At 41.1% G+C, this 26,665-nt stretch overlaps 3 protein-coding genes and 1 pseudogene across 4 annotated transcripts; 3 read left to right on the forward strand and 1 right to left on the reverse strand.

Moving 5' to 3' along the window:
• Nucleotides 1–1,738: 1,738 nt before the first annotated feature.
• Nucleotides 1,739–26,665, forward strand: LOC146452074 (uncharacterized). Its single transcript, XM_085098295.1, has 2 exons — nucleotides 1,739–4,845; nucleotides 26,216–26,665. Exon 1 carries the CDS (start codon nucleotides 3,014–3,016, stop codon nucleotides 4,829–4,831), a length of 1,818 nt encoding a protein of 605 aa, XP_084954421.1. The 5' UTR covers nucleotides 1,739–3,013; the 3' UTR covers nucleotides 4,832–4,845; nucleotides 26,216–26,665.
• Nucleotides 6,108–7,669, reverse strand: LOC146452075 (alpha-1D adrenergic receptor-like). Its single transcript, XM_085098296.1, has one exon. It carries the CDS (start codon nucleotides 7,535–7,537, stop codon nucleotides 6,521–6,523), a length of 1,017 nt encoding a protein of 338 aa, XP_084954422.1. The 5' UTR covers nucleotides 7,538–7,669; the 3' UTR covers nucleotides 6,108–6,520.
• On the forward strand, nucleotides 8,936–10,422 carry LOC146452076 (uncharacterized). 2 transcript variants are annotated; one of them, XM_085098298.1, is made up of 5 exons: nucleotides 8,936–9,195; nucleotides 9,294–9,539; nucleotides 9,791–9,867; nucleotides 9,975–10,180; nucleotides 10,291–10,422. In XM_085098298.1, exons 1-4 carry the CDS (start codon nucleotides 9,122–9,124, stop codon nucleotides 10,130–10,132), a joined length of 555 nt encoding a protein of 184 aa, XP_084954424.1. In that variant the 5' UTR covers nucleotides 8,936–9,121; the 3' UTR covers nucleotides 10,133–10,180; nucleotides 10,291–10,422. The 2 variants fall into 2 exon arrangements, with proteins under 2 accessions (XP_084954424.1, XP_084954423.1); XM_085098297.1 differs by having other exon boundaries at nucleotides 9,975–10,422.
• Nucleotides 16,416–17,386, forward strand: LOC146452077 (uncharacterized; annotated as a pseudogene).

Here is a 26,665-nt window from a genome sequence, read left to right on the forward strand (position 1 = left end):
ATGTATGTCTAATGGTTCTGAAGGCGTGTTAGTCACCACATAGCGGTAAACTGGACTCTTAAAGCCTTTGGATGCGTTTAGAGCAAGTGCATTGTTAGGACAAATCATTCGTATATCAGATGCCATTGAAGTGTATTGAAACTGAAGAGAAGGCGATGAGCCATCAGGCAGAGTTTTATTATACATAACTAATACCTTGGTGACGTTATCACCAATAAAAGGAAACAGCTTTTCCTTGACATAAGCACTGTAAGCTGTCCAGGTGGATTTCTCAAAGTTTTTAATTGGACGAAAATTTATCTCCTGTGCTGTTGTTCCAACAATGACAGGTACGTCATTTGCTTGCCCTGTTGTCATTGCAAGAAGTGGAGGCTTTGGTACCACAAGTTTGTCTACTACAGCAATTGCCCCATCAAACAGGTTTTTGGTTGGCAGATCATTCTGGTCCTCCATGCGCCAGTAAGGATACACGTCCCATGGGATTGCATCCTCAATAGCCTTGGGAATGAGTGAATACAGACATTCTCGCTCTGCAGAGGTAACGTTTCGGGAGCAATTGGAATTTTTCACAAAAATTTCATTATCATGGGCCGCGTCCCCTGACGTTTTGTTAAAAATAGGTGAGCCACTCATTAGAATTGCTCGGTGGAAAAGTTCTCCGGCGCCTGGTGAAGCAAGCAGTGCAAGCTCAGATGTCGCACCTGAGCTTTGACCAATCAGCGTCACTGATCCCGGATCCCCTCCAAATTTTTCAATGTTTGCTTGTACCCACCTCAATGCCAATACCTGGTCCATAAATCCATAGTTTCCTGAGGTTTTTGATGGAGAGGCATCTGCTAAGGACTGAAGTGCGAGGAAACCAAACGCGTTGAGCCTATAGTTAAAAGAAACTCCGACAATGTTCATCTCAGAAACCAGCTGAGCAGATGGATGAAGCCCTTTCCAATTCCCTGACCCATACAACAAGTATCCACCGTGAATATAAACTAGCACAGGAAGAAGACCTGCACTTGGACGCTTCCTTGGTGTCCAAACATTAATAAACAGGCAGTCCTCACTGCCGATCACTCTTGTGGGGTCTGTGCTGTTTAGAATATCTTGTTGGATACACATGCTACCAAATTCAGCCGCATTAAAAGTTCCCTTCCAACAGCTGTTTAGATAACAAGGATCTGGGGCTTTCCAACGTCGACTGCCAACCGGCGGAATTGCAAACGGGATGCCTTTGAATACAACAGAATCACGCTCGTATTTTCCTCGTATAACACCACCCTGCACTTCGAATTCAATCTCTTGAGTCTCCTCGGTGATTATTTCTTCGTATTCCTTGACTTTTCGAGAGAAATAGTAGTACAGAAGTCCTACTAAGATAGCCACAAAAACAATGGCGGCAACAGCCAGTGTTATACGTCGTTTTCTTCGCTCGCTGGACAAACGCAAGCGTGAATTAAATGAATTATAGTGAACGCCTTCCTGCACGTCCACGTTCGAAAATGAATCATTTCGCAGTGGGATGAAAGGCCTTGTTTCTTGCGATCTTGACATTTCACAACCCTAGCGATCGCACTCGATGAGCAAAGCAAGTTCACTCTTGTTGTGAACGTGACACGTGACTAGATTGTCACGGGAAAAATGTGTCACAAAACGCAAACATCCGAGTGTTCGCTGTTTTTGGCCCGGGAGGGGGGGGGGGGGGTACTCCCCGGAATTCTTGGTGGGGGTGTGCCGCCCGGGTCTTCAAATCCCGACCCTATTTCAGACCTAAACATACCATTTTCCACACCCGTTTACAGACCTGACCTCTAAAATTCATACCCGTTTTCAGACCTGATAATTATACATCAGTGCCGAACGGAGGTTGACGCAAGGAGTAAAAGTAAGCTGGAATGACATAGTTTATCTATTTCTTTTTCTCGCTATCAGTTAGTCGTTCCAGTTACGTACTGAGAAGAAAAATATGTTTGTAAGCTTTCGTAAATGTTCCCCGCCTCAAAAACCCGACCCAATTTCAGACCGTAATTGTCAAAATCTATACCCTATTTCAGACCAAAACGGCTCAAAAACCATACCCTTTGGGGCGGCACATACCTACATACCTTATATAGGGGAGTACCCCCCCCCCCCCCGGGGGGGGTTTGGCTGCTAGTTTAGTGTTTCAAGCTGTTTTAGATTATTTATTTTCATTCTCAGCGTTCTCCTCATAAATGCCATCTTGAGTCGTTGTATTTCGCGCATTCTGTTTGGGTATATCGCCGTTGGGTTACGTTCCTCAGCAGTGAATCACAAGGTGAAGAGAGACACGTGGAGCAAAGTTTCTTATGTGAAGAACACGAGACAGAGGCTACGCCTCGTCAAACCACCGACCTTCAAATTTCTGTTGACTAATGCCGTTTCTCCGCCACGTGCCTTTCCCGCATCTCTGATCTTCCACGCCTCTCCCGCACCTCGTCCCGCTCGCGCTTCTAGCGCATCTCTCCCGCATCTCATGTTTTTGTTTGTTTCACCTTCTTTCTTTATGCTGGCGTAGACGAGAAAATTATGAATTTTCTTTAAAAAAAAAAACGTAAATAAATAGATGGATAAAAACTTGACTTGAGAGCCGAAATACTCTCGTGTAAAAAAAAAAAAGAAAAGAAAAGAAAAGTAGCTTAGTAACAAGCAACCAAGTATAAAGTATGTTTTGAACCTTCTGCCTCATTTAGGTCGGTGTCCGTAATATGAAGTGACTTCTGAGTATCTTCTAAGTAATATCTTCATTTGCAAAGTACCAATGAAAGATGACCATTGCTACCTGTAGCTGGAGAGGTCCGAAAAGAATGGATTAGTTCTGCATGATTTAAGTAATGAAGAACAGAAAATTTAAATGTTGAACACTTGGGAAATTTACATGATTTTGAATAAATAACAATAACAATTAGCAATTAGCCAATAAAAAGCATTTCTTTAAAAAATGCACCTCCCACCCTACCGGGCTGTCTGTAACTGACGGTCGACATCTTGAAAAGGCTCAAAGATGAGTCCTTACGGAAATGGCTCGAGAGACATGAACATGACAAACCCTCTCCTGTCGTTGAGCGATGGCGAATCGGACGAGGAGGACACCATGTTAACGAGAAAAATGCCTGTCAGAAAGAAGAAAACAATTGTTATACTGATAGTCGTTTCGCTTGTGATTCTCGCCGTTATTGGATGTGTTATATTCTACTTCCACTCCAAAAAGTCAGCAATTACAATGACTGTGGCTCAACAAGTTGAGTTCGAAATTCAAGGAGGTGCCGTTCGCGGAAAACTTGAGGGTGATGCTGTTGTGTTTAAGGGTATTCCGTACGCACAACCACCAGTTGCTGAGCGACGATGGAAAACGTCGATTCCTTGCGATGTAAACAAATGCTGGAATGGCACACTGGCCGCAAACAAATTTAGAAGTATGTGCGTTCAACAAGATGTGACAAACGCAAAAAACCCGAGCAATGTCATCGGTAGTGAAGATTGCTTGTTTGTTAATGTTTGGACGCCAAGACAAAGATCAAGAGATAAACTTCTCCCAGTGCTTGTGTATATTCACGGTGGTTATCTGTTGTATCTATCAGGAAACTGGAAGGGGGTTCATCCCTCGACTGAAATGGTTTCTGAGATGAAAATTGTCGGAGTTTCTTTTAACTACAGGCTCAACGCGTTTGGTTTTCTCGCACTTCAGTCCTTAGCAGATGCCTCTCCATCAAAAACCTCGGGAAACTATGGATTTATGGACCAGATATTGGCATTGAGGTGGGTGCAAGCAAACATTGCAAAATTTGGAGGGGATCCGGGATCAGTGACGCTGATTGGTCAAAGCTCAGGTGCGACATCTGAGCTTGCACTGCTCGCTTCACCAAGTGCTGCTGGACTTTTCCATCGAGCGATTCTAATGAGTGGCTCTCCAGTTTTTAACAAGACATCTGAAGATGCAGCTATTGACAACCAGGTCTTCGTTAAGAGCTCTAAATGCGAGAGACACAGTTTAACAGCTGAGCGGGAATGCTTGTATAAACTAACTTCCAAACAAATAGAGGACGCCATCCCGTGGGACGTGTATCCTTACTGGCGAATGGACGATCTGATGGATTTTCCCACAAAAAACCGGTTTGACGGGGCGGTGGCAGTAGTGGACAAGAATGTTGTGTCAGACCCTCCTCTTGTTGCCGTGGGAACTGGAAAAGCAAATGATGTACCCCTTATAATTGGAACAACAGCACAAGAAATTGACGTTCAACCATCAAAGAACTTTGCGAATGCAACCTTTGGAGATTATCGTAATTATGTTGAGGTGAAGCTACGTCCTTTCCTTGGAAATGATGTCAATAAAGCCTTGAGCATGTACAATGACAGCTTAGCTAATGGAAAATCGCTGCAGTTCGTTTACTCGTCCATGGTGTCAGACCTACGTGTGACTTGTCCAACTAACGTACTAGCACTGAATGCATCAAAAGGTTTCAAGAATCCTGTCTTTAGATATGTTATAACTAACAGTCCATCAACGCCCATCAATTTGTTTGGAAATCCAGCCACACTTGCCTGCCACATGTGGGATCAGGTCGCTTTTTTCGGTTTCCCTTCTGAACTGAACTACACTCCTTCTGAGAAGGACAAGAGATTTATGAACGATCTGAGAAGGGAACTCGGCGAATTTATCTACAAAGGAAACGTTGAAGACGAATCGTGGAAGGAATACCCCGAGAGTACCGCCCTTTTTACAGATAACGGAGTAAGAGTACCTAAAGAGGGATACCACAAACGAGAGTGTGACTTTTGGATTGATAAAGGATTTTTCTCCTATGGATGGATAAATTAAATAAATTGGGTCAGGTTTTTGTTAAGTCATTTCAAATGGGACTTGGTGGCGATATGACATATTTTATACAACTCAACGTATTTCCTAGGTTCTCATTTCAAATTTCGTTTTTTTAACTTTTCAACATCAGTTAAACTGCCTTGAACAAGTTAACTTGGGTGATTAGTTATGTATGCACTTGGCAAATCTTAAGGTTAAAGTGAAGTAAAAGTAAAGTAATTAATGTCTTAAACAAGGGAAGCCGGATATCAAGGGTCACAGGCTCATGATAAAGTGCTTCAAATCGATATCAAAGTTGTGGGTTTATTTAAAGCATCATAGAAAAAAAATGTAACAACGTATACTTGTTTGCTTTGCATTTTGATTTCGAGTATAACGATTGCCATTAAATTTTAGCGTATATAAGAGCTTCATTGGCTGTTTGGACGACAAAATTAAAATTAAAAGGCGGACGGGAAGTTGCTGATTGTTATCCGAAAGGAGAGTTTTGTGTCCTCGAATAATTGAATCAAAGTGAACTGTGAATTGGACAGATGAATGAAATGATATTTCGGATTATGTCTAAAGTTATTTACTTCTTTGATTCTCATACCTAGAGTATGAGCAGCAGTAGCAAAGAAATATCACTGTGGCCGTCCTAATCACCAGTTCAATAGATCTACGTCATCACATTTGTTTGTTCAACCTTTGGACAGTGTTGCTGGGCGAGTCCAAGGCTTGTATTCGCGGTACGTCCCAGGATCGACTCACGGAGGGGGCATATTCTGTGTTCATGTTTTCGTTCTCAGCGTTTCTTTCTTTCTTTCTTTTTTTTTTTCTTTTACTGTTCGCATTTAATTACTGTACTGAAAACAACATTAACTATAACGTAGCGTTCTCCATTTCAGTCAGTTAAAAAGTGGGCACTTCGGTTTACTGATCGTTCGAGAGCCCCCACAAGCTATTGCTTTGAAGCCCATCGTGTCTAAATAAAAGGTAGAGGTATTGTTCACTACTGCATAGATTAAAAAAAAAAATAGAAAAAATAACTGAACCGGGTCTTTCACGAGGAAGAGAAAGGAATTAGTTTCTCAAATATATATTTGCAGTTTATACACCATTTACTTGTACGCATATATATATTTTAGAAGAACAATTATAGAAACAACCTGTTTGATGTACAACAAAAACCACATCATTTTATAGTTTAACATTTGATTCCTTATTTGGTCTCAAGTTATGTTTTATTTTTATTCACAATTCGTCTTCTTATCAGATGGATATTTTTAGTTTTATTGATGGTCATGTTAGAATTTGACATACATTGTATTTTTAGCTCTCACATTTCTATGTACACTTCCTATTACATTGTATTAGTTTTGTAAGAATTTTTTAGATAGAGGGCCACATGTTTATTAGCACAGTTACCTCTACTATTCCGTGCTACCCTCTCTAAATAAAGTGTATTATTCCGTGGATGTGGAAATTGAAAAAAAAGTATAGATAAAAATAAACGTTATAATTTGTGGTTAAATGTCTTCTTGCAGAATGATGTAGTTATGTAATCATGGTAATCTCTTATTGTTTCTTTTTTCTACACTGAGTTAAATTGTTTAATTTCAATACTGAAACACTGACGATATTATAAAGCGATGGTAAAATACTTTAAGGATCCAGACATCAAATTCTATTAAAAATCCTCAGACAATATTAATTATCTTTGCAACAGCAAAACAACGAAGACAAAACTCGCATGGAGCTCTTCCTAAAGGCTTTGTTGCTAAAGAAGTACACCACTGGATTAACAGCAGAATTGGTCAAGCCAACCGTTACAGCCCAGACGTAGAATGAATTTATGTTCTGTTCTGAGTCACTAACAAGGACATACCCGTATGGAACCCAGCTGACCGTAAATAGGGCAATCACCACTGCTATTGTCCTTGCTGCACGCTTTTCCAATTCCCGCCTTTTCTTGGCAGCCGGCGTCTCAGATTCGCGCTTTTTCTTGGCAACACGCGTCGTGGATTCCCGCCCTTTCCCCGTAGCGCACGTCTCGGATTTGCGCCTTGTATTGGGCGAATGAACTCTTTCGTTCACTGTTTTCTTGCCTGGTTCCAACTCTCGAACTGTTAGCGTTGTTGCCTGGTGCACTTTGAAGTGCGCCCTCGTTCGCAGAAAGAGTATTCCATAACTTGTCAATATAACACCGTAACAGCTTGCCAGTCCTATAAGGATTAATATGACTGTCAACCTTGTCCCCTTTCCTACTATTAAACCAGGGAAGGCAAGAAGACAGGGTACTCCCCATATCATTGCCAATAAAGTCAAAAACTTCCGACGCGTGAGATGTTGGAATTGTCTTTGTTTTAGAGGCCACACTATTGCTAAACAACGCTCTACACTCATAAACGCGAGGTTCATCAGCGAGGCACCACAAGTTATGTACGCCGCCAAACGGAAAGCATCTCGTAGAGTGTGCTGACAAACGCCTTTCATTCGGGTAAACGTGAGAATCGCCTCCATGGGCTGCACAACAAGATTCACAAGTAGATCTGCTAGAGATAAGCTGCAAATGAAGTAGCACCATGCCTTGTGAAGGCGACGACTGGAATACACCGTGAAACACGCCAACATGTTTCCCAGACTTCCAAGAAAAGCGGAAAGAATATTAACAGAAAATGCTGTAATGCCTTCCAGCTTTTGGATTGCGCAACTTGAATTGAACATCGTTGTGAAAATTCTGGAGATTCTTAATAAAGCTAAATATCTCTAAATTAGTTCGCAAGCTTCGAATTCAAGATTGATTTCAGGGTCATTCGCTTTAAAACAACGTGATTTCGTGAAGAGGAATAGATAAAATAAAAAGCATAATTTAAATGAATTCTAAAAGGAAACCGCCTCAGGTTTTTGTCAAAACCGTGAACAAATATACTTCACATGACGCTAAAGCAATAACATCCCCTTTATTGCAGGAAACGACTATTTATTTATGAAAATCGTTTCTAGACAATTTTATTTGTTGGCTGAAATCTTATCCAAGTCTGTTTGTTGCGGAGGTTAATTAGCATATTTTACCTTCACAGACATAACCACGAACAAAAAAAGACGACAAATCAAACTTTTGTGGAACTGGAAAAACCTGATATTTATTCCCTGGCTTAATTGTAGAAGAAATCTACTTCACGTGAGAAGATTTCTTACCTGTAAAATAAGTAAACGAGGAAATGAATTTTTCTTTGTCAATATTCATTTATTCAGGTTCCATCGCCCTTGCTAAAGAAACAGACCAGCAGTATTTGTTTTTGTTCAATTCCATTTTGAACGTTTACTCAGTGGTGTTTCGTTTCTGTTTATTTCCTCGTGAATCAGATCCATTTGAGTTGATTTAATACACTTTCCCCCCAGTAAGTCACGTAATAGTTTTTCTATTCAAACCATTTTTTTTCCCAGAAAGAAGACGAACCTCAAATATAAACTCAGACCATATTCGTGTTTCTTGAAAGTCAGTTTGTAAACCGGATTTAAGTAAAATATTAATATAAATGACAAAAATGAGTACGTTTTCAATTGTCAGGATTACGAATTAAAGATAATTCAATCTCGTACCCAGAGTCCTCAGGCTCTTTGGCCAGCGGTTAGTCGCCAGGAGAGATTCTGGGGACTTCGAATTTATTACCGCAGGATTTCTGCGGTAAAACAATGGAAACCGTTACGGGACAGCCAATCAAAAAATTTAAATTTTTTTCGATGTCCTCAGAGTCTCTCCCATTCTCGTCCCCAGAGCCCCAACGTTTTTTTTTTTGTTTTAAAATTGTTGAACGAGTGGCTCTGGGTCCATCCAAAAATATCTTTGTTTTCATTGGCTGTCGAAAACCTGATGCGCTATAAGGTGAAAAATGCTAAGCTTCTGCGCATTTGTCTTTACTTCCTAATACTGAGGAAATACTGAGCAGTACTGAGCAATAACAATACTGAGCAAGCGCAATGGTAATTTATCACACTGAGCGTGCGCTACCAGATGTCGTGAAATTCACGACGTCCGGTAACGGCTGTTACCAGGGCCTACGATCCAACCGCTGACCAAAAGATCGTAGGCTCTGGGAACTAGGATGAGTCTCTCCTGGCCGTTCCACAGGTATATTTTAAATACACAATAATAAGGGATACATGAGGTACATACCCTCCTGGCGCCCTCCCGTTGACCAAAAAGCCTGAGGACTCTCGGGACGAAATTGAAGATAACTGAGCACGCTTCAACACGTTACGTCATGTGCGGACCAGAGGAAGCAAGGAAACAAAATCGTGACTGTCATGAAGGAGACCCCTTATGCCTATGTGGTTGACTTGAAGGGAAAGGTTTTAGAATTTGTGGAAAGTTGTTTCAGGTAACAACTATTTTTTCTCAGTACTTTTTAGACTGGGTGGGGATGTAAATTATAAAGTATTCGGATACTAACTTCTGGTATGTCCTCTTTGTTTCCAGTACTGGACTACTGACGTGGCATGGTGGTCTCATTCCAGAAGATAAAATCTTTGTGAAGCTGGGAGGTGACCATGGTCAGGGATCGATGAAACTAGCATTTCAACTGGCTAATGTCCCACATCCCAACTCTACTAAAAACACCGTGGTCTTTTCACTCTATGAGGGTAAGGACACTAGAAACAACCTGAGGATTGTGACTCAGTGTTACAGGGAACAGCTGGAATCTCTTATACAGACAAAATGGCAGTGAGCAAACTTTAGAACACAGTGGTTTAACATGCAAATTTAAGTCAGAATTCATTACAGTTTGTCCGTCAATCTTGGTTCACTATTGAATGCAAAATAATGAGTTGGGAATTTTTGCTTTCAGTTGCAGTGCTCGCAATAAATTGTGACTAAACAAGATTTTTAACACTCATAAATGCAACCATACATGTACCCCCTTATTACTGTACTTTTAAGACTTAAAACAAGTTAACTATTTGCTTTCCCCATAGTGATAAGAGCGTTCACTTTTTTCTGTTTGGAGACTATGAGTTCGTCTGCAAAGTGATGGGGATTTCAGGAGCAAGTGGTATAATGTCAACAAAATTTCATTAAATGTAATAGCACAAATTAACTAAAAACAAACATACAGTGTATGTATACTAACGATATTATAAATTATATTGTTGAAAATAGGTCGGTGCCCATGTATATGGTGCACAGTCCTTGCAACTGAGATGCAACTGACTGAAGACAAGCGAAGTGCAGTTATGACAAGAACACTGCAACACCTGAAAGACCAACTCAAAGAGTTTAAGAATAAGGGCAATGGTGACTTGAAAAATGGTAAATAGTTTTTCAATGTTATCCATGAGCCCTTAATCAGCATACCTATAGATCAGGTCAGAAACTTCACCCGTCATTAACAACTTCGCTTATGTTCATGTTGACTATATATAGAAATAAAATAAGTAATTATTGTTCTCAAAATATTCACAATAATTTTATGTAGATATGTGTCCCTGAGCTTAACGTCAGTCTTGGGGTTTTCTTAGAGTTTTACGAGCTTTTTCTGGAGGAATGTACCAAACTTGAAGTACAAATGGCTGCGAAGGAAGCTGACACTGAAGAAATTCCAGGGCACATACAACAAGTTTATTTGGTAGATGCCCAAGCTGCGCAGGACTATGCTACATACATTGTGACTCTGGGAGAAAATGAGTTACAGGAGACTAATCTCAATCCTCTTGTGACTCAATTACTGGCCCATGCCCAGGATCTGAGGATGAAAGCAAAGGAGAAGGTAACAATGACTACTATGCCATGGTGAAAAAAAAAAACCAGTTAGCAATGGTTCGTTTTAAATTATTAGCTCCCCACCACTCAATTATATTAATTGATTGTTTCTCAACAGGAAACACTTGCGGCTAGCCTCAGAAAAGAATAAAAACTTCCAAAAGGTGATGGTTGCATCAGTGAAGCTTTGGAAAGCACTCGATCTCCAGGCAATGAACGTTCAGCGGCAGGCCTATCATAGCAACAGCTTTATAGGAAATCACATCAACATTTTTTTTTACCCTAAGATTATACCACAAGATCTCTTTGTATTGGAATTTGTATTTTTGTGTTATCACAGCAATATTAATTTGAACAAAATCTTTCCTGCCTTTACTGTAGCTTTAAAACTTAAATTCTTTTCTTTATCAGGACACCAACATATCCAAAATATGAAAAGTTGTTGTTGAGGTAATTGAGAGACACTGCATCTCACTACTGGAAACAGCCAAGGTCATCCGGGACAGGTACTAGTCACTTTTAGAGTTGTTGTCCACTTGTCATTTCAAATACAACAGCAGCCACCCAATGGCAGATGACGCGATATATGTCCTTGTTTAGTGAATATTTCTTGTAATACTAGTGGACTGCTTACTATGACTGACTTCTTCATCGTTAAATTATAGTGCTATACTGCAGTATCAGTCATTCACAAGACAACAATATAATTATTACCTTTTATTTTAATCTTAGATCAAGACATTCAAAAGCTGATGGTGTACTTTGGACGTTGCTTTCCAACATCGACCTTTCCACCAAAGATGCACATGCTAGAGGAGCACGTAGTCAAGTGGAAGTTCCCTTTAGGATTCTTTGGTGAACGAAGAGGAGAATCCATCCATCATGATTTTGTGAGCTTGGCTGAAGCCAGCCACAGATCGGTTGAAGGAGACCCTTGAAGAGCACTTTGTAGTCACAAGCCTTTCAAACAGAAAAGTTGTGCCAACAAAGCCATCAAGAAACATAAAGAGGAAACGCCAAAATCAGGAAGAAACTATCTAAATCAAATGAATAGTTATTTTACTCTGTTTACAAAGAAATATTAGCACTATAATGATAACTCCCTACTTGTACCTCAAAATTTTTTACAAGCCTTTTGTTAGTTTATAACGAGCCAGAGGTTCTTAGCAACAAAAAAAAGAAAGACTTCCAATGAAAGAGAATTCCAATTCCATTCCGATGAAATAGAATCCATTCTGGCGATCACTTCCGTTTCGCTTGGGGCGTCAATCTTTACGCGAAAGTGTTGTAATCCTTATGTCTGAAAGTTCTTTTTTTTTTGCGAGATTTTAATTAAATTTCTATCTATAACTCATGACGTGTGTGCAAAGAGCAAAGACACATTACATGTTTTGCTACAGTTTACTCCGGGAAAGCGATGAACTCTAAACAGGGACAGCCAACAGTTTGTTTTAGTGGAATCTTTTCGCAGAGATTCAGATCAAATTGCGATGGAAACCTCTACGTTTCTTTGGCGGAATCGTGATTATTTTTCGTCACACAGGAAAAGAAGGAGGCAAACATGTCGTTACACTGCGAAGTAAGACCATGCAGTTCGGCCAGTTTTTCGAGATCCAACATCGATCAGCTTGCAGAACCTTCAGTTAAGGAACACAAGCAGTCACTTACGAGCCTGGTTAGATGGCTCATTCCTATGCCAGTGTGTCGCTTCAACTTGTCAGCCTGGTTTAATTTTTACTGGTATAGCGCGCGGTTAAATCTATCTTTTCCGATTTATAAATTCTGTTGCATTCCGACAGATTTCATTTTCAGTGAGGCGATTTTTTTTGCCGTTTGCTTTTAATGGGATTGCCCGACTTATAAAATCTATTGCACTGCGATAGATAGGCTCGATTTCCGCCGCTCCCTCGGGTTCGGCTTTCCTCCCCGAAAAGAGACGCTGTCTTTTCGGGGGGGTGAGCGCGGGCTCATTTTCCCGAACAGCGGCTGGTAATCGAGCCTATGCGATAGACTGTTGGCCTATTTTTTATCATTCGGGTCGATTTTCGTCCACTCAACAACAACAAGACTTTATTACCCGCATTAAAAAGTTATTAATAGATTTAGTTGATTATGACATGTTGAAGGCTTACCAGCTCCCTGAAATAACTAAGAAGCTAAAAATGTCAGGGAGCACTCACTCGCTTTCTTATTAAATCATATCAAGCCAAATCGGTCCAATAAAATTATTTGTAAATCAATTCAGGCTTAAATCGGCTCAATAAATCGGTACGCGTACCTTAACCTTACACAAAGAAAATACACTCTTCAAATACTTTAGACTGTCTGGGCGTTATTTTATACACACCGGTAAAGGAAAAGAGAACTGTCTCAATTTCCGAAAACGGGATTGCAAAGTGGGAAAGTCATAAGCTGTTAGAATGTGAGTCAGTTTTTTATGGCTCAAACTACAGCTATGTAACGAATTAATTTAAAATTACGATCTTTGTTTAAAGAGAGTTTTGAATTACTACCACAAACAGACTCAGCAGATGGGGTAAACGGATGTTTATTCAAATGTGATACTACTGAAGAGACAACACCCTAAACCCGGGTGAGGTGGGTGGGTTGCTCTTGCTTTCACAAAGGATAACACAGGAATGAATGATCTTTGACACGCACGACATCTAAAGGTCTTATCTGAATTCACGCATTACAGAGATATCCATTACGGAAACTAATGTAGTAATTAACCCTTTTAACATATCTACAATAAAAACACTCAATTACTACCACAAACAGACTCAGCAGATGGGGTAAACGGATGTTTATTCAAATGTGATACTACTAAAGAGACAACACCCTAAACCCCCAAACCCAAAGGGGAAAGAGAATAAGGAAAGAAACGAAGAAAAAAAAAATAAATAATAATAATAAAATAAACGGATGGAGGTAAGGGAAAAAATTGAGAAACGAAAATTACGATGTGGGAGAGAGTCTGGTTGTGATAGAATGGAGGATTTTAAACTTATTTGCGTTGGAAAGAGTGAGATAAACTAAATACGCGTCACTCTTCCAGTCGCCCTGTGATTTAATAAAAGCTGCAGGCGCTCGATTACAAAAAGCAAATGTAGCGCCCCCGCGACGAAAACTGTGCGAGGAATACTGTGCGGGATTAAACCCAATAGCTGAGAGCGACTTCTTAATAAAAGCGTTATACTGGTGAGCCAATATAGGCCTGTAAGATCCCCGAGATTGACAAACGAAAAAAGGTGAAGAAGGCGACAACGGGACGCTCGCTAAATATTGCCTAAGTGCGGTGACAGGGCAAAGGGGCGAGCCAGGAATAAGTGGCAAGGGGATTTCTAAAACGCGTTCCCGAAACTGAAGTGTCTTAGTGCGCGTGATACGCAATAAAGCCCCTTGGGGGATGAAAGTCACGCTAGATACCTTTAAAAAACGGGCCTGGGGATCGCCAATGTCGGACAACTTATACGGTACTAAATTAGAGATACGTAAAAAGGAAAAGAAAGCGACCAAAAATAAAGCACGCATGCAGACGTGCAAATGATTACCTAAATCAAAAAGACGAAACAATTGTAAGAGGATCTCAACAGTGATCGGTGCTTTTGGGGCGACACGATCACCCAGTATCCGACGCACCGCTCGTTTGGCGAGGTAAACGTCATAATCATGAAGAAATGCAAAACTAGCACCGCACGAGCGGTTAATATGTGAAATAATACTCAAATAATTAACGACCGAACGATATGACTTAAAAGAACGTGACAAAAACACTAAATAGAGCAAATAGACGTATTTTGAAACTGGAAAAGGCGAAAAATGAAAATAAGAGCAAAACAATAAATATGTTCTCAGATAGCATCTCCTCGAGCGCTTTGTGGAATCGCAAAAAGCGTGGACTTGGACAGTTCCTAAGTACTGCTGCAAAGCGTCGGAGTGATCTGCGAAATGAAATTGTAACAAAAGAAAAGAAAAAAAATCAAAAATGAATTCGTGGAAAGAAATAGGACATAGCTACTTAATAGACGGTAAAAGCGAACATAGAATCACTAGGGAACACTTGGGTAAGGTTTAAGGTAGCTACAGCATGCTGCACGTAGTCTGAGTATGAGGAATCCAAATGAAAACGACTCAACGCGTCTGCTAAGACATTGGACTTTCCGCTAATATGACGCGCAGATAAACGGATGTTGTTAAGGGAGAGCAACAACCAAAGTTCACGGAGACAGCGTTGCATGAAAATGTTCGAGGAACGTTGATTGTTCAGTGCGTACACGCTGACCTGATTGTCGGTGAGAATCACAACATGTGAACCACACAAGCGATCCTGCCAAAGTTTGAGGCAAACGAGGATGGTAAGCAATTCGAGCTGGTTAATGTTCAAATGTTGACTAACAATGAAAGGAGGAAACGTGGCATGGAAGAATTCCCCAAAACACACCGCACCACAAGCGTCAAGACAAGCATCACACGCGAACAATTCTGGATATCACTGAGACACCATTGTAGTGTTGAAGAAAACATTTCCACCAGATAAGATCCTCACGCATAACATCGCTGACAGGAAATAACTGATGTCGGGGACTGGCAAAACACGCACGTAAGGCGTTGATTAAACGACAACTGAAGGCACGACCCGGACGAACGCAAGCCGTAACGAACGCCAGTTTACCCAGAAGTTGTTGCAATTCGCGCTTAGAGAAATGGGTCTTATCCAACCATGAAGAAAGAAGGTTTTGGAGTTCGTGCAAGCGGAACTCGGGAACTGTCAATGTCATTGTTAGCGTGTTCACAGATATTCCTAAACAGGTCATTGTGTGCGTGGGGGGAGTATCTTTAGCAGGCGATGATTGCAATCCGAGCTCGGAAAATAAATGAGTCATGCGATCAAACGATTGAGTGGCAAGTTCGGCGGTTTCGGCGCCGTAGAAATCATCAATGTAAACGTCTACGAGAATGCCTTCTTGGTTAAGAACATGCGCGACGGCTTTCGTTGTTCGTTGGCAGGCTAAAGTAGCTGAGCGTAGGCCGAAAGGCATGACAGTGTGAAAATAAAACTGACCATCCACTGTGAAACCGAGAAGATGATAATCGTGCGGGTCCACAGGAATTTGTCGGTAGGCTCGTTTAAGGTCCTTTTTAAAAACAAGGCAACCAGGACCCTTGAGATTAATAAACTCGGTAAGTCTGTCTATCCCGGGCAAACGCAATTTGAAAGGTTCATTGAGGTATTCGTCGGGCATAATGCCGTCATTAACTGACTGTCCGGGTGGAAAACTGAGATCATGGACCACGCGTGGGATGCTGGAGTCGCGTTTTGGAAAACATTGTAAAGGAGATACAACACAATCGACACTAAAAGGGTTGAATTTGAACGGGCCAATTATAGCATGATATTGAAGTTCTTGTTGAACATAATTGCGAAGCAGCTGCAGATTGCGATGCGCGGACGGGTGATTGTAAATTGTTGAGCGCGGAAGCTGACTCGAAGTGTAATTGATGGGCCAACCAAATTGCAAAAACTGTGTCACAACAGCATCGGGAGAATTGCTCAGATAATAGTGCCAACGTTCAATGTGAAAGGCTGTTGTTAATGCTTGATACTGTTCTTGAAAATTGTAACGCAAAGTTGATCTCACTAAGTCAGCGAGACCAACTTGCGAGATATATCAGTCTCGACTGGAATCCACAGAGCTAATTGTCGTGACTGTGGGGATGGGAAATTTGCGTTTTGCACAATGCAGCATAGGATGTTCCTGTGTTATCCTTTGTGAAAGCAAGAGCAATATCTTTCGTCCGCTCACATCCAATTTCCTCAGCCTTTTTGTCAATTCGGTCATGGCCAGTCATTTAGATAAAGATGACTACATCTATGATGTTGACAATTTGACGGAACTCATGGCCTCCATGGGCACCGAACTCCCTGAATCAACCGGTGCCCGTCCTAAGAAAGCAAAATCCAAGAAAACCTCCACCAGATCAGCGGGCAAATCAGAGGCACGAAGCTCCAAGAAAGATCCTCCACCAGCCTCCTCCCCAGAAACTCTATTGGAAATCGAGAAACTCAAGAACGACAACCTAAAGCTTGAGCTAGAAATAACGAGGGCCCAACTGGAGATGGCTAAACTAAAAGATGCGACTCCTGAGTCTCCACAGACGCCTAAGGTTGTCGAACAGCCCCTTCCCTGCAGGCTGCACTGACATCTACGCCAGCCACTTCCACCGCTCCGTTCCGAGTGATCCCCACGCTGGAGCAACTGCGGGAAAAGATGAAACCCGGATCTACCCTACCCAATAACTACGTCTTCTCATCAAAAGGTACTATACTTTATGATTCATTAGAGCTCCCGGATTTCGTTAATGGGTTTTTAGAATTCCAAAAGCAACAATCTGATCTAAGTAAACCAGCCTTGATGACACATCTTCAACTTCTAATGGAGCGTGCATCTACTTACACTTGGTCGAGTGTGCGTAGCTTTCATTTAGCGATCGCTACCGCAATAGAACAGAATAGGCTCTCCTGGTCGAACTCTGACGCTATTCGTGAAAAATCGCAAACATTCTTCACTCACCAGGATCTGCGCACCGCTTCGCAGGCACGCCCGTCGGGCACTCCGCGACAGCAGAGTCAAGCGGGTCCCCAAACACCGTTTCAGCGATCCTTGAACCGCTCTGACCGCGCACAGAAGGAAAGCTATTGCCGGGACTGGAACTATACTGCGAAATGTAGTTGTTCCGCTACGGCTACAACATATGCCACCAACCATTTCAATTTCCGAAAACGGGATTGCAAAGTGGGAAAGTCATAAGCTGTTAGAATGTGAGTCAGTTTTTTATGGCTCAAACTACAGCTATGTAACGAATTAATTTAAAATTACGATCTTTGTTTAAAGAGAGTTTTGTTTAATCTTCCCTGGAACAATTTTTTCATTAGTTTAATCTCTGACGTCGGCCAGGATAAACCATAAAAGATATATAACACCTGCCTAGGTTTATAATGTTCGCCTAAAAAAATTATATTGTTTTTGTTAAATATCCCAGAGCACTCAAGCATACAGTTATGCTAGGACATCAACCTGGATGAACCAGAAAAGATACATAACATCTGCCTAGGTTTATAATCTTTGCCTAAAAAAAGTATATCGCTTGTGTCATATATCCCAGAGCACTTAAGCATATAGTGATGCTAGGACTTCAACCTGGATGAACCAGAAAGAATATATAACATCCGCCTATAGGTTTATCATGTTTGCCTAAAAAAATTATATTGTTTGTGTTATATATCCCAGAGCACTCAAGCATACAGTGATGCTAGGACTTCAACCTGAATAAACCACAAAGGATATATAACATCCGCCTAGGTTTATAATGTTTGCCTTTAAAAAATTATATTGCTTGTGTTATATATCCCATGCAGAGCACTCAAGCATACAGCGATGCTAGGGGATTCACCTTGGCTGAACCATAAAGGTTATATGACATCCGTATATGTGCGCCTAAACATCGAATCATTTATGTTGTATATCTCTGAAGCACTTGAGCATAGAGCAATGTTAGGACTTCATCTTAGATAACCCAGAAGTGATAATAAAAAGCTTTTAGATTATTTAAGAGGCCATTTTAAAGAAACACTGTATACCCTTATTGGCTGACCCAGCTTGAGGTCCAATGAAAACTGTATCCAGAAGTGCTTCTGGGATATACAACAAAAACAATATATTATTAACCCTGAAAGGCAGATGTTCTATATCCTTTCTGGTCCATACAGGGTGAAGCATCATTGTGAACAGTAGAAATAAATTAAATTTGTTCAGAGGTAAACAATAAAACTAAAACAAATATTACGTTCATGACATTGTACATGTCTGACCCAGAAGAAATCACTCTACAAAAAATATCAGGATGAAACTAAAATGTCCGCCTGGTTTTACATGCATCCCAAAGATAAGCTTAATGAGCCACAATTCAAAGGAAAAATTGCGCCTGACCTTTTCTAAATTCAGTAAAACCATGTCCTACAATTTGAGAAAAATAATATTCGGGACTAGATTTTAGTGCTTCGTCTTCAGTCATAACGTCTTTCCATGGATCCTTCGACGGACGCTTAAAGTTAATACCTGAACAATTTTCCGTCCAGAGCAAGTAACTCGTTCATGATATCTTTGAAGCAAAACGGTGAGTTGATCTTGATTTGGCCACAGACCCTGCTTTAATAGTGATCTTCGCTGGTCTTGACCGAGTTTAAAATCGACTGATCAGATTCAATACTAATCGTTATGTTGATTACTTTGGAAATGGGGCGACGGACGACCGACATAACTCTGAATAAAGATGTATATGACAGCCTTTTCTTTGTATAACATTCGATCTAAAAGCCCGCCATTTTTATCCGCGAACATTTGCCGCTTACGGATTACCTGGCCTTACCTTGACATGAAATTTGCTCGGTGAAACTTGTGTTACATTGGCACGCTCGAAGAACAACACACTCTCTCAAAGGGCTCACTTGAACACCATTAAATTCCAAGAAAGTCAAAAGTTGCCATATAGCTCGTCCATGAGAAAGGGGAAGAACTTTTCTCGCTCTTGCCACCGTGCTCTTGGTAAGATTTATTTCAATAAAAGACTCTATCCCGCTATGTTCAGCCTGGTTCACACTTGCGACATAACGACGTAACGACATAATGACATAACGACATAATCGCTTATGTCGGTAATGTGGACACTGACATTAAGACATAAGGTTAGGTGAAAAGAATACTTTAAAAATAGCGGAACCACCCTGGTTGCCTTTGAGATGATTTAATTTGTTTCTTCGACGAAGGCGTCGTCGACGACAACAAAGGGAAAAAATTGCTAGAAGAAAAGAGTGGGTGACGTCTTTTACCATACAATATTGGATAAGTTCGAACCGCTTCAGCAAGTTTTTCTTCATCTATACGAGCTGCACCAGGGTTGCTCTGTCATATCTTCCAACTCCACAATAGCCGCCATATTGAAAATAGTGCTGGTGGCGAGCTGGATTCGACAATTTTTGCCGCTCTCTGATTGGTGGTTTGTTGTGTCGTTATGTCGAAGTTGTTCACACTTGTTTGACAGCAACATAACGACATAACGACATGGACATAACGGCATAAAGAAAAGATCAGGTTTTCCTTATGTCGTTATGTCGACCTCGTTATGTAGCCAATATGTCATTGTTTGCATGTTCACACTGCTAACATAACGACATAACGTCCTTCTTATGTCATTATGTTTATGTCGTTAACTGTGAATCAGGCTTTCGTAACCGCAAGTTCCAACAGTGCAACCGCAAATCGAATGCGATGACAGCTCCTTAGCAGATTTGTGACGTCACCCCTTAGCAACCAGAATTGGTGAATTTTTTCACATCCTGTTAACTCTGACTCGTGATATTTTTTTTTTTTGCAAAACAATGGAGTATTGAAATAGTAAATAATTTATGATAAATGTACCCAACTCGGACGTTTCGTACCCAGCCAATTTAGTCGTTTCATACCTGTTGGATTCAAACGCGCACGTTATTTGACTATTCATTCATTCATTCATTCATTCATTCATTCATTCATTCATTCATTCATTCATTCATTCATTCATTCATTCATTTTTGATGTTTTTGTCATTAACCAGAAATACAACAACAGTATACAGAAATATATTAAAGATAATATACAATATTCCTACTAACCTACTAAATTATTTACAAGATCAAATGTGGTAAAGGTAAGGAAGCCTATTGAGAAGCCGGAGGCTTATAAACTATAGGCTTCCTGGAACTATAGGATAAACCATACAAGTTAAGGGTACTGAATGGAAATTCCAATTAATTTTTTTAAAGAAAAAAAAAAAGAAAGAAGAAGAAAAGGTGTGTAGCTCAACAAAGAGTCAATTTAACTAAGAAAGAAGGAATTTTTTAAGTCTTTTGCCAAACAAACTGATACTTTCATTGTTTTGAATTTCACGACTTAGCGAGCTGAAAAAAGTAAGGACCTTGAAACCGAATTGAGAATTTTCGAAGATTAGTTCGACAATAAGGAAAAGAGAAAAGGCTGGAATTTCTTGTATTATAAGAATGTATCTGGCTTGCAAGAGTAAACATATCACGAAAATAATTTGAAAGTAAGCTTCTTTTAAAAAGATACATAAATTTACCCATTTGGTATAAATAAATGTCAGAGAATTTTAAAATCTCCTGTTCTTTAAAAAGAACACCGGTATGAGCATCAAAAGAAACTTTAGATACTATTCTGATTATCTTCTTTTGCAGAACAATAATCCGATTTAAATTATACTGAGTTATTTGTGTGTTTTACACGCGCGTGACAGTTCAAAGTCTAGTTCGTAAACAAACTCTGTCTCGAAATAGGTTGTTCTTCTGAATCCGGCTTCCGAGATGGAATCGCTTCGATCCTTTTTGTCGTTTAGTGGGGGAGAGCTAAGTAAAGACATAAAGTCGACGGGGAAGCGAAGCTTAGAAGAAACAACGGGGCGGGCAACGGAGGAGAAAAGTGAAGTGTCTTAAGCGGCGAGCGATCGCACGCAAGACGACGGAGCTGGTAAGTGGGCCTCAATTCAATTCAATTCAATTCAATTTATTTGCCATTAACAAAAAAAAAAAAAAAACAACATAAATACATTATAGACGACGACACACAATATTCTTACTATTACAATATTCATACTTGACTATTTACAATATTAAATGTGTTAAAGGCTAGGAAGCCTATATAGAAGCCGGGGGCTTATTAACTATAGGCTTCCTAGAACTATTGCTTACTGTATAAACTTAGGATATATTTAGTACTGGCTAATTTTAATACTGAAGTGAGAGCCATTGCCATTATCATTTCATCCATAAGCTACATGAGAACAACATCAGGTCGTGTTTTGTTTATGTCTTTGTTGATTTTTCGAATTAGCAAATTATGCAAATATGCATGATCAGGTACGAAACGTGTTAAGATTTTTTTATTTTAAACTTGTGCATAGAAGTTTAGAATTTATTACTGCCACTTCCAGCGGATTAGTAGAGTTAGTTTTCACGTACGTGATCGATAGAGACACAAGCGGTAATGAACTTGAACCAACATGACGACTCAAGCGGCCGTTTAGCCAAAGTTTGAAAATCCCGCCAGTTTTGGCGAACAACACAGACTCGTTTTGGTTATCGGCATGTTCAGATGGAGGGATACAGATGTCCAGTTCGTCGCATGCTTCAGTTTATAATGGTTTCGATCTTCGTACTGTGTATTTGGTAGAAGGATTTTGAATTTCGAGGTAAGCTTCGTATAATCTTTCGATTGCGGCAACGAAACTTGATTATTTCCGTTATTATCGTTAATCTCACTAATTTCTGGTGTTTTGCAAGATATATAGTCAGCGTTTAGCTTATTTTTATTGATAAATCGCCGATTCCCTCTTCGATTTTACAAACGATAGTTCTTCTCTCTTTTTTCCTCGACCGTTACCGACGTCATCCACCATTATACTGATCCGTTTGGAAGCCAACAAAGCGCTTCAAAGGGGGCGTGTCCTTCCCTTTTATAGGATCGCTCCGTGTTTAAAGTTGTTACGCAGGCGGGTGCATAAAAATCCAGATCTTATCTCAAAGTACTCCTTATTCACGGACAACCATATGAAGAATGGCCACGCCCGCAAGGTGCCTGACGGTCAGCTAGATCACCCTGTTGGAGCGGTATGGTTCCTACCGCACCACCCAGTGTTCAATCCAAACAAGCCGGACAAAGTTCGCGTGGTCTTCGACTGCGCCGCTCAGTACCGGGGAACATCTCTAAACGACCAGCTTCTCCAGGGTCCAGACTTGACGAACAACTTTGTTGACGTTTTGACGCGCTTTCGCCAGGAACCCGTTGCGCTCATGGCCGACGGAGAATCAATCTTCTACCAAGTCCATGTCAGCTCCAATGATTGTGATGCTCTTCGCTTGCTGTGGTGGCCGGAGAACGATCAAACCCGCGAACCAGAAGAATATCAGATGATGGTGCATCTCTTCGGCGCCACATCATCGCCACATTGTGCCAACTTCGGTTTGCGAAGAACAGCAGAAGATAATCGGCATGCATTCAGCCAGGAAGCAATTGACACCGTCAGGAAAAGCTTCTTTGTGGGCGATTGCCTTAAATCGGTTCCAACCGAACCAAAGGCCATCGTGCTGGTGGACGAGCTTCGTCAACTACTAGCCAAAGGGGGATTTCGTCTGACAAATTGGATCTCCAACTCACGAAACGTCCTCGACACAGTCCCGGCGTCAGAAAGAGCAGGATCTGTGCAAGATCTTCTCCTCGACCGGTTGCCTATGGAGCGAGTACTAGGAGTTCGTTGGGACGTAGAATCCGACACCTTTGGCTTCAAGATTATTATCAAGGACAAACCTCCGACCAGACGAGGCATTCTGTCAGTTGTCAGCTCTGTCTAGACCCTTTGGGGTTTGCAGCTCCATTCATTCTGCTAGCGAAGTCGTTACTGCAAGACCTATGCCTTAGGACCTTAGGCTGGGACGACACCATATCGGATGAAGAACTCATTCGTTGGCGAAATTGGCTTGAAGATCTTCCTAAGCTCGAAACCCTTACGGTAGAGTGATGCTTTAAACCAAGCAACTTTGGAGAAATTCCATCCAGTCAACTCGCAGATGCCTCGCAACACGCGTATGGCGCCGTCACCTATCTCCGTCTCACAAACACTGAGGGCGGTGTCCACTGTTCCTTCATTATCGGCAAGTCTCGGCTGTCACCCCTGAAGCAGTTGACGATTCCCCGATTAGAACTATCAGCCGCCGTAGTCGCCACTCGGTTGGACAAAATGATCCAAAAGGAAATCAGGATACCAATTGACGAGTCCATCCGGACTGATTGCACATGCGTTCTGGGATATATCCGCAACGAAGATAAGCGGTTCCATTCCTTTGTCGCCAATTGTGTCGCCGCAATACAAGAAGTCACTTCACCCCTTCAGTGGCGACATGTTGGAACGAAGGAAAACCCAGCAGACAATACATCACGAGGTCCCATGGCAGAGAATCTGCTAAAGAACAAGCGCTGGCTGAGGGGGTCAAAGTTCCTTTGGACCTCGGAGGAGACCTGGCCTAATCAGCAACCTACTGCCTCACCCATCGCAGTCAACGACCTGGAAGTCAAGAAGGAATGTCAAGTGTTCTTCACAAATGCAGCAGATTCGGCAAGAACAGTCGATAACATCTTCGAGCGCTTCTCTCTATGGTATCGACTAAAGAAGTTCAAGGCGTGGATGCTGAAGTTAGATGTCCATTTTATAGAAATTGAGCGTAAGATTGCCGATAGAATCGCTTTTTTGGTTTCGCGAAGCAGGTTTTTCGGGTGGTCGTTTTTACCTTCGAGGCGGCTAATTTCAGCCGTCAGATGGGCGAAATCGAAAATTTCGAAAAAATCCAAAAATCGGCCGTATTTCGAAAAATAAACCCAGCAGGTTTGTAAACTAATTAATATCTATCTACAGACTGAAAATAAAGTTAGATTAGGTTTTCGACTGTGGCCGCGAATTTTCGATTTTGCTTGATTTTTCTATGCATTTGCTCTTAAAATAGCAACGCACAAGCTCGCTTTTGATTGGTTTGAAAAAACAAAGACTTCTGAGCGGGGAACGCGGCAAAACGTGGCTGGGAACGCGTAAACAAAGGCGTTGTTCCAGGTTGCTATGGAGTGAAAAGAACACTGACCAGCAACTTTTGCGGGCGCAAAGAAAAACTAAATTTCCGCACGGAAAGCAATTCGCACTATTTATAATCCATGCTCGTACCCTGAGTCCTCACAAACCAGCTGACGGTCGACATCTTGAAAAAGCTTAAAGATGAGTCCTTACGGAAATGGAGAACCGGACGAAGAGGACACCACATTATCGAAAAAAACGCCTGTCAGAAAGAAGAAAACAATTGTTGTATTGGTAGTCGTTTCGATTGTGATTCTCGCCGTTATTATTGGAAGTGTTACATTCTACTTCCACTCCAAAAAGTCAGTAACTACAACGACTGAAATCGAAATTCAAGGAGGTGCCGTTCGAGGAAAAGTTGAGGGTGATGCTGTTGTGTTTAAGGGTATTCCGTACGCCCAACCACCAGTTGCTGAGCGACGATGGAAAGCGTCGGTTCCCTGCGATGTAAACCAATGCTGGAATGGCATACTGGCCGCTAACGAATTTAGAAGTATGTGCGTTCAACAAGATGTGACAAACGCAAAAAACCCGACCAAGGTCATCGGTAGTGAAGACTGCTTGTTTGTTAATGTTTGGACGCCCAGAGAAAGATCAAGAGATAAACTTCTCCCAGTGCTTGTGTATATTCACGGTGGTTATCTGTTGTATCTATCAGGAAACTGGAAGGGGGTTCATCCCTCGACTGAAATGGTTTCTGAGATGAAAATTGTCGGAGTTTCTTTTAACTACAGGCTCAACGCGTTTGGTTTTCTCGCACTTCAGTCCTTAGCAGATGCCTCTCCATCAAAAACCTCGGGAAACTATGGATTTATGGACCAGATATTGGCATTGAGGTGGGTGCAAGCAAACATTGCAAAATTTGGAGGGGATCCGGGATCAGTGACGCTGATTGGTCAAAGCTCAGGTGCGACATCTGAGCTTGCACTGCTCGCTTCACCAGGTGCAGCTGGACTTTTCCATCGAGCGATTCTAATGAGTGGCTCTCCAATTTTTAACAAGACATCTGAAGAAGCAGCTATTGACAACCAAGTCTTCGTTAAGAGCTCTAAATGCGAGAGACACAACTTAACAGCTGAGCGAGAATGCTTGTATAAACTAACTCCCAAACAAATCGAGGACGCCATCCCATGGGACGTGTATCCTTACTGGCGAATGGACGATCTGATGGATTTTCCCACAAAAAACCGGTTTGACGGGGCGGTGGCAGTAGTGGACAAGAATGTTGTGTCAGACCCTCCTCTTGTTGCCATGGCAAAAGGAAAAGCAAATGATGTACCCCTTATGATTGGAACAACAGCACAAGAAATTGACGTTCTACCATCAAAGAACTTTGCTTATGCAACCTTTGGAGATTATCGTAATTATGTTGAGGTGAAGCTACGTCCTTTCCTTGGAAATGATGTCAATGAAGCCCTGAGCATGTACAATGACAGCTTAGCTAATGGAAAATCGCTGCAGTTTGTTTACTCGTCCATGGTATCAGACCTACGTGTGACTTGTCCAACTAACGTACTAGCACTGAATGCATCAAAAGGTTTCAAGAATCCTGTCTTTAGATATGTTATAACTAACAGTCCTTCATCGCCCATCAATTTGTTTGGATATCCAGCCACACTCGCCTTCCACATGTGGGATCTGATCGCTTTTTTTGGTTTCCCTTCTGAACTGAATTACACTCCTTCTGAGAAGGACAAGAGATTTATGAACGATCTGAGAAGGGAACTCGGCGAATTTATGTACAACGGAACCATTGAAGACGAATCGTGGAAAGACTACCCCGAGAGTACCGCCCTTTTTACTGATAACGGAGTAAGATTACGTAAAGAGGGATACCACAAGCGAGAGTGTGACTTTTGGATTGGTAAAGGATTTTTCTCCTATGGATGGATAAATTAAATAAATTGTGTCAGTTTTTTAACTTGTCGACATCAGTAGACATTGACATTGACATTTTTTATTTGTACTCTCCGCTCTTTTACATATAAGCGCAAAATATATATTAATATAGAATACCACAGAAAATTACGCAGCTCTAAGATACAATTCAAAGAATACTATTCAAATTCAATTCAAATAGGGGGAGGAGAGTAGAGGGGCACCTCTAGTAGAACTAATACTGTGCCCTTCTAAAGGAAGTAAATTGTTAAGAGAAGTAACTAAGTAGAATAGAAAAAAATAAGAGAGATATAGTGAAAGGAAAACAAATAACGAAGAGAAAAGAAAATAATTAGATTAAAGTATCATTAATAATGAGCAAGGAATGAAATCATCAATATTGAGCAAGGTAGTATTAATAGAGTGCTTTCCTAAACATTGTTTTAGTAGGTTTGTCCTTAACTGTTTGAGGAATGTTGTTCCAA

The sequence above is a fragment of the Pavona decussata genome, unplaced genomic scaffold, assembly GCF_977016875.1.
Source record: "Pavona decussata unplaced genomic scaffold, jaPavDecu1.1 SCAFFOLD_381, whole genome shotgun sequence".
Taxonomy (NCBI): domain Eukaryota; kingdom Metazoa; phylum Cnidaria; class Anthozoa; order Scleractinia; family Agariciidae; genus Pavona; species Pavona decussata.

Bases quoted from the DNA above. Each gene is read 5' to 3' on its own strand.
- LOC146452075 (XM_085098296.1), bottom strand. From the start codon at position 7,537: ATGTTCAATTCAAGTTGCGCAATCCAAAAGCTGGAAGGCATTACAGCA.
- LOC146452076 (XM_085098297.1), top strand. From the start codon at position 9,122: ATGAAGGAGACCCCTTATGCCTATGTGGTTGACTTGAAGGGAAAGGTT. The intron at 9,196-9,293 runs GTAACAACTATT...CTTTGTTTCCAG, and splicing joins TTTGTGGAAAGTTGTTTCAG to TACTGGACTACTGACGTGGC. The intron at 9,868-9,974 runs GTATAATGTCAA...TGTTGAAAATAG, and splicing joins GGGGATTTCAGGAGCAAGTG to GTCGGTGCCCATGTATATGG.
- LOC146452074 (XM_085098295.1), top strand. From the start codon at position 3,014: ATGAGTCCTTACGGAAATGGCTCGAGAGACATGAACATGACAAACCCT.